At 46.2% G+C, this 13,503-nt stretch overlaps 2 protein-coding genes across 2 annotated transcripts in view; both read right to left on the bottom strand.

Moving 5' to 3' along the window:
* The window catches only part of LOC311328767 (isobutyryl-CoA dehydrogenase, mitochondrial-like), a gene marked incomplete at its 5' end in the record, with an annotated part of 80,069 nt that overhangs the window by 28,790 nt on the left and 37,776 nt on the right, over positions 1–13,503 (bottom strand). The window lies entirely within an intron of this gene.
* LOC311328772 (E3 ubiquitin-protein ligase NEDD4-like) overlaps positions 1–13,503 on the bottom strand; it is a gene marked incomplete at both ends in the record, with an annotated part of 37,770 nt that overhangs the window by 11,442 nt on the left and 12,825 nt on the right. Inside the window, 2 exons of the mRNA XM_084462685.1 lie at positions 3,546–3,882; positions 7,725–8,209. Of these exons, the coding sequence (XP_084318811.1) occupies positions 3,546–3,882; positions 7,725–8,209 (822 nt within the window). The remainder of the gene's footprint in view (positions 1–3,545; positions 3,883–7,724; positions 8,210–13,503) is intronic.

The raw sequence follows: 13,503 nt of genomic DNA, 5'->3' as shown, positions 1-13,503 counted from the left end.
TGTATCAAAAACATACAGTATCAAAGCTTTGGGCTTTGGATCAATATTGATTTGACACACATAGCTTAGTTTAACATAGTTACGTAACAGGATTAGACAATATAACGTACCGTAAACAGATGAGCAGATGTTGCAACAGGTGGCATGCTAGCTTGCTAAGCTAAGCTAAAGCCAGCGTGAGATAGCCTAAGTCATCAGAGCTACAAGGTAAAGCGCGCGTAAGACTCCTTGGTCCGGTGGTTCTTACTTTTATACTGTTCAGTGTAGAGGCTTAATATAGGCTGTCAGCTGACCATTCTTTATTATGGCCATGAAGCAGTGATGGAACATTACCTAGGTCAAGATTAGATCTGACCTATATCCAATGTCTGGATTGAGCAATGTTCCCTGTGCCGGCTCTTCTGCTGACTGCATGGTCAATTGAGAGACCCCTGACCTTTCCTCAACTCCTATGACCGTTAGCCGTAGCTAAATATACACTGGTATTAGAGTCACTAGCAGTCTAATATAGCTTTTATATGACAGCGAATGAGATCACTGAAATGTGGCATTCTGTGTCAAAAATACTACAGAAAACTACCTCATGATCTTTGACATTAGTCTCTGATTGTTGCTGTCAGCGTCCGACAGTGAAGATGTCACTTGTCTGTCCTCTCAGACCTGGCGGAGTTGCTGCACCAGCTGGGCGTCGGAGGGGGAGGAGCCGCTCACTCACACCAACGGGCATGGTGGACAAACACAGGCCCCGTCCACAACAAGCCAAAGCGTCAATTGGATGGATGCGCCCATGAGGGTCTGGGGAAGAGCACAAACTGGTCAGACTGGGTACAGGTGAGTCCATGATCAGATCATTACCTCCACCCAGGTGACAGCACAGGGCGAGAGGTGGCGTGTGTTTGTTTGTTAGTGTGTATGTTTGTTTGTTTGTTAGCAGGATTACGCAAAAACTATCTGACCAATTTCCATGAAACTCAGAGGAGTGTAGCATGGGCCAACTTAGAACCCATTAGATTTCGGAGCGGATCCGAATCATGGGGCGGGTCCATCAGGCGTTTCCTGGTTTGTCCATTCATCGGCATTCATTTTTTGGACTAGGATTACGCTAAAACTACCAGACCGTTTTTTTTTCTGAATCTTGGTGGAGCGGTGTGGCAGGCAGGGGCTGTCATGCTACAATGTGTCTGGGCTGCCAAAATGTGTCTGGGCTGCCAAAATGTGTCTAGGGTAAGAAGTCCAACTGTCTAATTACATTTTGTGATCTTTTTGTTGTTGTTGTTGTTGTTGTTGCTAGCTAACTGATCTGAGGTCAGTACACATAAAATATCGACATTTCTAATTCATTTGAGTGAAAAATACGGCAATAGAATTGAAATATCTCATCCACTAACGTTAGCTACCAGTCTCGTCCATGAACATTAACCAGCTAGCTAGCTCCCGTTAGCTACCAGCTCCCAAATAGCTAGCATTTGTGGACGAGATTTTTCTATTCTATCTACTATTTTATTTCTCATTCATATGAATTAGAAACATTGATTGATATTATATGTGTACTGACCGCAGACAAGTTAGCTAGCAAGTTAACAACAAAAAAAGGTCACCAGACAATCTAACTTCTTACCCCGGCCACATTTTGGCAGCCCAGACACTATTTGGCATGACATGGGCCAACTTAGAATCCATTCAATTTCGGAGCAGATCCGAATCACGGGCAGGTCCACAAGCCACCCAAACATGGCCGGCTTCACCTCCATAAATTTTTTAGACCAGGTTTACGCTAAAACTACCAGACTGATGTTCGTGAAACTCGGTGGAGGCTGGAGAGGACTGCCAGGTGGTATAGGCTGGAGAGGACTGCCAGGTGGTATAGGCTGGAGTGGAGGACTGCCAGATGGTATAGGCTGGTGAGGAGGACTGCCAGGTGGTATAGGCTGGAGAGTAGAGCTGCCAGGTGGTGTAGGCTGGTGAGTAGAGCTGCCAGGTGGTATAGACTGGAGGAGGACTGCCAGGTGGTATAGGCTGGAGAGGAGGACTGCCAGATGGTATAGGCTGGTGAGGAGGACTGCCAGGTGGTATAGGCTGGAGAGGACTGCCAGGTGGTATAGGCTGGAGAGGACTGCCAGATGGTATAGGCTGGAGAGGAGTGCCAGGTGGTATAGGCTGGAGAGGACTGCCAGGTGGTATAGGCTGGAGAGGAGGACTGCCAGATGGTATAGGCTGGTGAGGAGGACTGCCAGGTGGTATAGGCTGGAGAGGACTGCCAGGTGGTATAGGCTGGAGGAGGACTGCCAGATGATATAGGCTGGAGGAGGACTGCCAGGTGGTATAGGCTGGTGAGTAGAGCTGCCAGGTGGTGTAGGCTGGTGAGTAGAGCTGCCAGGTGGTATAGGCTGGAGAGGACTGCCAGGTGGTATAGGCTGGAGAGGACTGCCAGGTGGTATAGGCTGGAGTGGAGGACTGCCAGATGGTATAGGCTGGTGAGGAGGACTGCCAGGTGGTATAGGCTGGAGGAGGACTGCCAGATGATATAGGCTGGAGGAGGACTGCCAGGTGGTATAGGCTGGTGAGTAGAGCTGCCAGGTGGTGTAGGCTGGTGAGTAGAGCTGCCAGGTGGTATAGGCTGGAGAGGACTGCCAGGTGGTATAGGCTGGAGAGGACTGCCAGGTGGTATAGGCTGGAGTGGAGGACTGCCAGATGGTATAGGCTGGTGAGGAGGACTGCCAGGTGGTATAGGCTGGTGAGGAGGACTGCCAGATGGTATAGGCTGGTGAGGAGGACTGCCAGGTGGTATAGGCTGGAGAGTAGAGCTGCCAGGTGGTGTAGGCTGGTGAGTAGAGCTGCCAGGTGGTATAGACTGGAGGAGGACTGCCAGGTGGTATAGGCTGGAGAGTAGAGCTGCCAGGTGGTATAGGCTGGAGAGGACTGCCAGATGGTATAGGCTGGAGAGGAGTGCCAGGTGGTATAGGCTGGAGAGCAGGAGTTGGCTACACCCTTCCATCCTGCCAGGCCAAACTGCCCTCTGGGGAGCTGAAGTATGCAGCCAGGTTGTCACGGAGAATGTAGGCATCCCTGGGTCCTCTGTTACCCCCAAGTGGGTCTATTCCTCCAAGGCCTTCTGCGGCTCCTTGTTCCTCTTGCAACACTCGGGAATGATTTTGTCCCCTTGTGAGGAGGAAGTTGTGCAGGATGCACGCGGTCAGCACCACCTTGTCTACCTTCTCAGGCTGAAGAAGGACCCTGCTCAGAAGGACCCTCCACCGAGAGGACAGGATCCCAAAGCAGTTCTCCACAACATTCCTGGCCCTTGACAGCCTGTAATTAAACACTCGCTGCTGTTTGCTGAGATGGTTTCCTGGATATGGCTTCATGATGTTCACTTTCATGGGAAATGCAGCATCCCCTACCATAACATATGGCACCTCCCCTAAGGTGGTGGCTTGTGGGATGGCCTCTGGGGGTGGCAGGTCCAGGGTTCCGTTGTTCAGGGCTCTTCCCAAGGCACAATTTGCGAATACTCCACCATCACTTGATCTCCCAAAGTCTCCTACCTGGACCACCAGGATCCTGCAGTCCGCATCAACGAGGGCCATGAGCACAACGGAGAAGGACTTCTTATAGTTGAAGTACTGGCTGCCGGAGTTTGATGGAGCAAATATGGCAATATGCTTTCCATCAATTGCCCCTAGGCAATGAGGAAACTGCCATTTCTCCTCAAAGCGCTTTGCCACCTTCCTCCACATCCCCTGGTTTGGTGGTGGCAGCTGTGTTGACATCATCCTCTTGATGATGGCCTCACATGTCTCCAGAATGATGCCCGACACTGTCCGCTCACCCAGCCGGTAGCTGAAGGCCAAGCTACTGAATGACTCCCCAGTTCCAAGATATCTGTGGTTATAGAGAAAGATAAAGATATAAATTTGTGGGTTTAATCAATGTTTTATGTCATTCAAATTAACTACATAATGTCATCTATTTTTTTGACAGGAAAGGAATGCAAAGAAAAATGGAGGAAGTTGAGACTCCTTCCAAAAATGGAGGAAGAGACAGGATCAGCCCAGTGGATCTGGAGCGAGGAATGAGAGGAGTTGGACATATGCTGAGCAAATCTCATATTTGCTCCCATATTCACTCCCCAGAAAGTTAGTAACAGTATTCATTGTGCAGGCTGAACTTCTGTGAATACTAATAGAACAGATATTACACATTTCATGCCAGGGACCTGTACTTAATTTACAATGTTAATTTGGTACAGAAAATAATATACAGTATATAGAGACCATAATAAATAACTATTGTATTTCTTTTTAGCTCAATCACAAACTTGGAAGAGGCTGAGGAGGGGGAAGAAGACTCTGAGCTCGATGTGGGAAATGAGTCCCTGAGCAGCCATCCCTCAGAGGGCCAGAGTGAGAGAGAGAAAGAGAGTGAAAGGCGACAAGAAAGAGAGAAGACAAGAAAAGGAACAAAGAGGAAAACTGCTGCTCAAGAAATTGATGAGCAGTTGCTGAATATATTGTCCCAACCATCTGGAAGTGTCCCTCCAACACATGAGGTAGACCTTTTTTTAGCAAGCCTGGCTCCCCAGATGAAGCGCCTTGATAACCGCTCATTAGCAATGGCCAAAATCCAAATGCTGACTCTATTAGACAACTTGGAGTACCAGCACAATGTCCATCTACCATTCCATCCCTCCAACCACACCTCCATCCCTCCACCACCCATGCTTCATAGCTATGGAGCATGGGAGTCTTAAAGCATCTAGCACTCCTCTCCAGCCTATACCACCTGGCAGTCCTCCTCTCCAGCCTATACCACCTGGCAGTCCTCCTCTCCAGCCTATACCACCTGGCAGTCCTCCTCTCCAGCCTATACCATCTAGCACTCCTCTCCAGCCTATACCATCTAGCACTCCTCTCCAGCCTATACCATCTAGCACTCCTCTCCAGCCTATACCATCTGGCAGTCCTCCTCTCCAGCCTATACCATCTAGCACTCCTCTCCAGCCTATACCATCTGGCAGTCCTCCTCTCCAGCCTATACCATCTAGCACTCCTCTCCAGCCTATACCATCTAGCACTCCTCTCCAGCCTATACCATCTAGCACTCCTCTCCAGCCTATACCATCTAGCACTCCTCTCCAGCCTATACCATCTGGCACTCCTCTCCAGCCTATACCATCTGGCACTCCTCTCCAGCCTATATCATCTGGCAGTCCTCCTCTCCAGCCAATACCATCTGGCAGTCCTCCTCACCAGCCTATACCATCTGGCAGTCCTCCTCACCAGCCTATACCATCTGGCAGTCCTCTCCAGCCTATACCATCTGGCAGTCCTCCTCTCCAGCCTATACCACCTGGCAGTCCTCCTCTCCAGCCTATACCATCTGGCACTCCTCTCCAGCCTATACCACCTGGCACTCCTCTCCAGCCTATACCATCTAGCACTCCTCTCCAGCCTATACCATCTAGCACTCCTCTCCAGCCTATACCATCTAGCACTCCTCTCCAGCCTATACCATCTAGCACTCCTCTCCAGCCTATACCATCTAGCACTCCTCTCCAGCCTATACCATCTGGCACTCCTCTCCAGCCTATATCATCTGGCAGTCCTCCTCTCCAGCCAATACCATCTGGCAGTCCTCCTCACCAGCCTATACCATCTGGCAGTCCTCTCCAGCCTATACCATCTGGCACTCCTCTCCAGCCTATACCATCTGGCAGTCCTCCTCCAGCCTATACCATCTGGCAGTCCTCTCCAGCCTATACCATCTGGCAGTCCTCTCCAGCCTATACCATCTGGCAGTCCTCTCCAGCCTATACCACCTGGCAGTCCTCCTCTCCAGCCTATACCATCTGACACTCCTCTCCACCCTATACCATGGGAGTCCTACAGCCATATAATAAAATCCAAACATTGTTAATTAAAATGACAAAACCTATTAAACATTATTGTTTGAGTGGTCATTGGGAATGCTTAACTGTATCATGTAATGAAATTGTACACTTGCCTTAGTGTGACTGCAAGCCTTTGTTTGGGCTCTATTGGTTCCCTGTAGTTGGTGGCCTGCTTCACAATATCTGGCCCGATGACACTCAGAATCTCCTCCATCTGTGGTGTGCCCATCCTGAAATATTTCAGGTTTCTCTCCTCATCCAATCCAAGCTCCTGTACCAAGTTATGGTATGCTCCCTGCTCCTCTCGTCTTTGGTTGATGGGGTGAACCCACATGCGCCCTCGTCTTCCCTGCCTTCTACGGAGTAGAAGTAATGCAGCCACCCTGCGCTTGTCAACAAGTATCTGTTCTGTTCAAGGAAAAGGGACAAAACAATAGTAAATATTTAGCTTGTGTGGGAGAAAGGTTGTGTGTGTCTTAATAAAATCAAGAATAATATAACCTGCATATAGGCTACACTGCTAAAATGTTGTAGGTATATGGCATTATGTGGCATGCTCATTGATACTTGCATATCTTATACATAGCCTAATTTGCCTACTAACATTTGTTAACTATGTTCCTGTTGCCAACTTGAAAACAAACACACCAAATGCGGTTGGTGCATATTACTAATGTCTGTTCACCAGATGTTCTTGTTAGCTACATTAATTATAGCCACAGTACAATGTTTTGCCTACTTGAAAACAGTCACTCAAACACTGCGGTTGATGCATAACATAACGTTACATAACATAGTTAACAGACGTTAGTAGGCTATATGTTACATAACATACATACTAAGGTCCGTCATGTTATCTAGGCTAACGTTAGCACAATGTTGCGAGGGCCAGATAGACTAGCTACAATGTTTTGCCACAATGTTGCCTAGTGAAACAGACACAACAACGGTTATGTGGCTGATACAGCATCAAGAGCTGAACGTCATGAACATTTTAAAGTTTGAATGAGGTTTCTAGCACAAAGTATGAAGAACTAGTAGAGGTTCAAAAAAGCGGGGAGAATAATAATAATAATAAAGAAAGAAAGAAAGAAAGAAAGAAAGAAAGAAAGAAAGAAAGAAAGAAAGAAAGAAAGAAAGAAAGAAAGAAAGAAAGAAAGAAAGAAATAGTGGGAATATCACAAGTTGGGCTAGCTTCTGCAAGCTAGCCCACCTAATAACAATTGGAGAGCTTGGACAGCAAGTCAAGATGGAGTGTTGGCTTGCTGCCCAAACACGCTCTTACTGCCGCCTTGTTGTGTGCAGTGCTCCCGTGGTCCCTCTGCGCGCAGGCTCTGGTCTGTTCTCCACTGGTCTGGATCAGGTGGTGAGGTTGTTCCCTTTGGATGACAAACTTGGAACTGATAGAAGCTTGAACAAAGATTGCAAATAAAAGAACGCAATACACCACCTGTACTGCTCAAAATAAGGTACAGATATTAAAACTACTGTAGAGTCCAATGTCTCAAGCGACGTTTCCAAGGCTGACACTCAGCTGGGTGTCTGCTGGGTTCAAGGGGTGCCCATAGAAGAGCTCCTCAAGAGCAAGCTCTAACTGGTACGCCCTCCAGCTTGGCTCGAACCCCCCCTTGTGAACATGCTCTGTGAGCAGTTCCCTCAGGCAGCTTACAATGTGCATCCCCACCTGATGCAACACAGACAGCAAAACCTGATTGTCCTCGGACTTGAAGGGGATAATGAGGGGCTGAGTTTTTCGGATTTGCTGAAACGGGTATCAGCTTTCCTATCATCCATTACACCCGCCTTTGGCACTGCAGTGAGGTCCATGAAGTACCCTCCATCCAGACGGGCCAGGGTGATGCCAACCATTTGGTGGAGGCACTTCATCGCATCTCCACTAAGGCCCTTCAGTGGTAGGTGCTTTTTCAGGTACGGCCAGCCTAGGTGCAGGTGCCTGCTCTCCAAGTAAGGGAGGTTCAGGTACGGAGCCCGAATCCTCACCCCAGCAAGAGCCCTGACCTCAACCACCATCCCATCAAAGTCGTAGGAGTACACCAAGCTGCGTTCGGGCATTAACATTGCAGTGGAATGGATTGGGATCCTGATGTTGGGATCCCCCAGGATTAGGGCAAAGTTCCAAGTAAAAGTCAGGGCGAAACAGTGTCGGGGGGGGGGGGGGGGGGGTTTGGAATCGATCTCAAACACGCCCTTGGTGGCCGAGTCCACGATGATGCTATAGGTCAGCTCGGCGTTAGAGCCGCTGTCGGTGTCCACGGCGATCACGTCCAGGATTAGGTGGGGGGGGGGAAAGTTACGAAACTACGGAACACAAGGTTTACAAAAAACGAAGCTCTGAGGCTTCGACTAACATTTTCAGAGAAGCTCCAAAGCTTAAAAAAGAGGGGGTTGTGGATGAGTACGACCTAGTGAGGCACTCCAAGGAACAGAGGAAAATTACTCAAAAAGTAACCAACTGGGAGGCGAACTAGCGAATAAAAGTGAAACACGGGGGAAATGGCTGCACGAGCCTTTACATACACATTTAGTGACGCGCGCAGATAATAACTGGTGACATGCCAAAGTACTAACTTTTGAACGGAAGGTCTTAGCCACTCACAACCACCACCTACCCCCACTAAATCATAGCCTAGCTTTCAAATGAAACCATCCGTGAAGCTCTACGACAACCGGAAGTGGGTGAACGCAATAGTTCGTTTTTATATATATATAGTTACACATGTAACTTCTGAACGGAAGGTCTTAGCCACTCACAACCACCACCTACCCCCACTAAATCATAGCCTAGCTTTCAAATGAAAAAATCCGTGAAGCTCTACGACAACCGGAAGTGGGTGAACGCAATAGTTCGTTTTTATATATATATAGTTACACATGTAACAAATGAAACGATCCTTGAAGCTCTACAACGTTTCATTAATTTCAACAGAGACAACACCTCCACTACACTCCAGAGTCACAACTCTCGTTCATTCTCAGAATTGAAGATGCTGTGCCGCAGGAAGAAAATGAAGGTAAGTGGCTCTGTCAATTTCCTCAGTAATTAATAATGTGTTTATATTGTGTTAATGCATACAAATGCCCTTCACATTTATTGATAAAGGTTAGATACGTTTTAGCTGGCTGGTGAACGTTTTTGGCACCTCTATTTACAGATGTGGGAACATAAGAATGTAACTTGACCCGCGGTATTCTAACAGGCGCTTTACGTCATTCCGCACCACCGCTCGCCTGCCCATAGGGGCGCAGTAACACCACTCATTGACCCAGCGCTGTAGCTCATCTCGCCTACCGTTCTCAAACTCCTTGTTCTCTGTCTGGTTGTAATTTAATTATTACGAACAAAGCCTATCTATTTATAGTTTCTATCTCTGTAAATGTCGCCGGGTCTATATCTGTTAACTGTCGGGACAAGTAGAAGTTTAATACATTAGGCTGAGTGTTCTCATATGGAACATGGCATCAGGACGAGGAAGATGGCTAACGGAGCTGACCAGAGATGTGTTTGAAATGGTTCACTCACTCCCTCCCTATTACCATGGATGTATTGAGTGTGACTCATAGTGAACTACATGGGGAATGATTTAACAGTTTTGGGACACTACATGGAATGTAACTGCGTAAGATATTCATGACTCAAACACGCGCCGATCACAGATGGCAGCAGGTTGAAATATCAGGTAGTATTCAGGTTCCATGTTTAGTTGAATGATAAATCCCATATTAATGGTTGGAATTCTAATGATGTGCAAGTGTGATTTTGTCAACTTTAGTGCTGTCTGCTAATAGCAGCCTGTGAAGCTGCACGATAGTACAGCTGTAGCTATTTTGATGCTATTAGTTCAACTTCTGTTTCTCGGGCAGGAACGGAGACGAACTCGCATTAGCAGCAAAGCAGCTAGAGGAATGATCTTAACATTAGCTAACTGCTTTAGCTACTGCTAGCTACCGTCTTCACTTCTCCTTCGGTAAAACATGACACCGTTGTGTTGTGGTATTGTGGAGGGCTTAGGCAGAAGCAGGAAGAGAAACCACTTTTGCCCCATATAAGTAAAATAATGGTCTCATAAGCATTTTCGATTGTAAAATTGTGTTCACTTGTTTTAGTTTGCAAACATATGCAATTTTCTTAGCATTCCCAGCTTTGTATGTAGTTTTAATGTGAAAGATACATCTTGAATGCAGTCAAGACAAATTATTTTGCCTCATAACTTTTGTCAAACCCCCTGGTTCCAGTCAATTGGATTATAGGCTATAGGCTACTTTCGTTTACAATGACGTTACCTTATGAACACAAATAGCTTAATCTATAGGCCTACATAAAAACAATAGCCTAAAACCATGTTTATTTACAATGTATTTTCTTTCATTGATAGCATGCCAATTGTTAGGGTGAGGAACGACGCGCGGTCTCTTTAGCCCTGAGACCATCAGGCAGGCAGCTCACGAGGTCGTTGAAGGCTATATATATTATTATGATATTATGTCTAATAATACATTCGTTGAAAGTACACAGGCTGATCTACTATACGGAATTGGACCGAGGAGTGTTCTCATATGGAACTAGGCTGCGCGCCCGCCCGCGACAAGAGCTGAATTGTAGTCAGCTTGCCCCGCTGCGCGCAGGACGCGTGCGTCGCCTTCTCCGAGCAGAACGCAGGCGGAATGTCGCTCCCCGTCTGAAACGGCCTTGACTCCTGGGCTGTGTTCGGAATCGCTCCCTATTCACTATATAGTGCACTATATAGGGCGTCAGCCATTTTGTTTGTAGTGTCCGAATTCTCCACGGAATTTTCGTTCCCTATATAGTCCACTATTTATTACCCACAAGTCACCTTGATTTCCAGGGTACAGTGCATGTACCCTACATTTTCTCCGGTATACCACAATGCAATGCAGTTGAGTTGTCTCGCGAAGAGGGCTGTGAACGGAGGATGGCGGCGGCAACTTTCGTGTATAAACTGAAGGAACTCTAGCTTGCGGAGCTAAATCGTAAACATGTAATGTTTGTAAACATGTTATTTGATCGTGCGCTTCATAGCTAGCTAAGTAGCGCGGCTATAGCCAACGTTACATCTTGCAATTAACAGACAGGACCAAAGTACAAAAACCACACATGCACATGATTAGAATTTAAATTTAAAACACTTTATTTGGGATTTAACATTCAAAATGAACACACAAAAGCAAATCCGATACTACCTGAGTGAGTACATCTCAACCTGCAGCGTGAATGCTCCCTGTTAGACTTGTTTGTTTATACGAGGGCGCATCCGCCTGCATCACACGAATGACCGACGCATTTTTGTGACGTTCGGTGTAGTGTCCGAATACTCCTTAAACCATTCCCTAGGTAGTTCACTACATAGTGAACCCTATATAGGGAATAGGGAGTGAGGGAACGAGGGAGCGATTCCGAACACAGCCCTGGAATCCCAAGGTCTTTCATATTGAAATTATCTTGATGGTCTCGGGAGTTGAGACGTGTTAAGGGAGTGCATCAGTCGTGAGCCTTGACAGTAGGCTACCAGCCTGCGCTGCGCTCAGAACAAAGTTGGATGAATGGATGGACTTTTTGGAATCCTGTAAAATGTTTATTGCGCTCTAAAATCATGAAAGCATAAATGTAAAAATGCAGCAACAGAAGTAGTCTAGATGAGATGGTGGTTTAAATGAATGGCAACACATAAATTGAGACATAAATTGAGACTGGTGATAATGCTGATAATCTGCCTACCTCTGGCTGAGTTCATGCTTAGCCATTCATCTCTTACACATGGGCCTATACAATACTTGCACAATCTACTTTGGACCGTTAATCCATCCATCTATCAATCAAACTAGCGAATTCAATGGCCAGTCATGGCAAAGCACCCGCTAACGCAGGCTACCCCCCTCCCACGATCCAGGGCTAGGAAACCGGTTCATCCAGTTTATTTGAATATAAAAGAATTTGGGGGGGGGGGGTTACAATAGTCTAGTCCAGGTTCGCTGGAGGACCTGTATTTTCAGTGTTTGCTGGTAGCGGACTGCATCGATCAATGCAATGACTCTCCATGTTTTTCTGTTTTATCATTTTCATCAATAAAACATCATTTTTACAACCATGTCTCATTGATTGGGAAGCCATTTAGAGCTGCCGGTCTATTAGCCTACATTCGGACTCAGAGGATGACATAACTGTTTATTGAGAAACAATTGGCTATATAAAGAAATACCACAATGCATGTAGTCTAGATATATTACATTATGGTTATACACTTTATGGTAGACTGCCCTCTCGCTCGCTAAGCAGGCTACATTGTGGCTGTTTTGTTCATCGCCTATAGGCTACACATTAGAAAAATGTTTTTTTTTATATAGACCTAGAAGGAATCAGAATATGTGGAAATTTAATTTTAGCCTATTTTAATACAATTCAAATTCTGCTTAGAGGGAATTATTTTCAACGGACATTATGACCTGAGCATAATTAATAATTATTAACTGCTTTAGCTACTGCTAGCTACCGTCTTCTTCTCCTTCGGTAAAACATGACACCGTTGTGTTGTGGTATTGTGGAGGGCTTAGGCAGAAGCAGGAAGAGAACCCCGTCATGGGACCTTAAATCAGAAATATGGAATGGTAGTGAACGGTGTGAGAAGCTATTGTAAGCTAGACTGCAACGTAAACAAACAACACATGACACAGGGATCAGCTAGCTAGCTAACTACTGTACCAGTTAGCTAACATCTATGAACTCAAACTCCTTGTTCTCTGGTTGTAATTTAATTATACTGAAAGTAGGCTATACCAGTAGCGAAATAAAAGACAGAGTCTACAGTCTACTGTAGATATAAAAATACATTGATTGCAAGGTGCATAGCCTGAATAAAGGCAGAACGTGAGACAGGGAATCCATTCTAGTACAAGGCTACTGCGTGCGTGCAAGACTGAGTGCGTTCACATTTTCCATTTCCAAACGGTTTTCCACCTCACCTAATTTCGCTGTTGATTGGTTTCAGCTAACGTTATATTATAGTAGCCTAGGTACAGTACTGGATATTAATTTAAACCGAAAATGGATTTTAGTAAATTAATCATCATTCCATTGTTATTGCTCCAGAATCAAATGACAACCGCTTTCATGATACTTTTGATCCTAACAGAAAGAGAAATACATCTCTAAGTATCTAAGTTAATATAGGCATATGAGAACGCATCATTTTGTACGGTAGGCTAGGCCTATGCGTCTTGTAATTGTAGCCTACTGTACAAAGTAAGGCGTTCAATAGGCCCTATTGAATTTCTTTTATAGCCTAAGTAGACAGTAGATAGACAGTTCTGTTCTTGCTGCAGCAAGGGGGGTATTCTTCTGTGGACACTGCGAGGGGCGCAGCCGGTGGCTGTTTGGAGGCCAGAGCGCGCAGCTCTTCAGCCAAGATGTCGCGTCTGGGGAGGCTCTGCGTCTCTCCACCCGTCCCCAGCGAGTCCAAGCTATTCCCAATGAATAATACTTATTTATAATAGCCTACATAGCGCGAAACTGTGCATATAATAGGCTGTAGCCAGCGCGAAACTGCGCATTCCCTATAGCCGTTCATTGAACAGCTGGC

The sequence above is a fragment of the Borostomias antarcticus genome (assembly GCF_949987555.1).
Source record: "Borostomias antarcticus genome assembly, contig: scaffold_171, whole genome shotgun sequence".
In the NCBI taxonomy this organism is placed as follows: domain Eukaryota; kingdom Metazoa; phylum Chordata; class Actinopteri; order Stomiiformes; family Stomiidae; genus Borostomias; species Borostomias antarcticus.
Note: the sequence above shows the minus strand (reverse complement) of the source record. Positions and strands in the feature narration are given on the sequence as shown.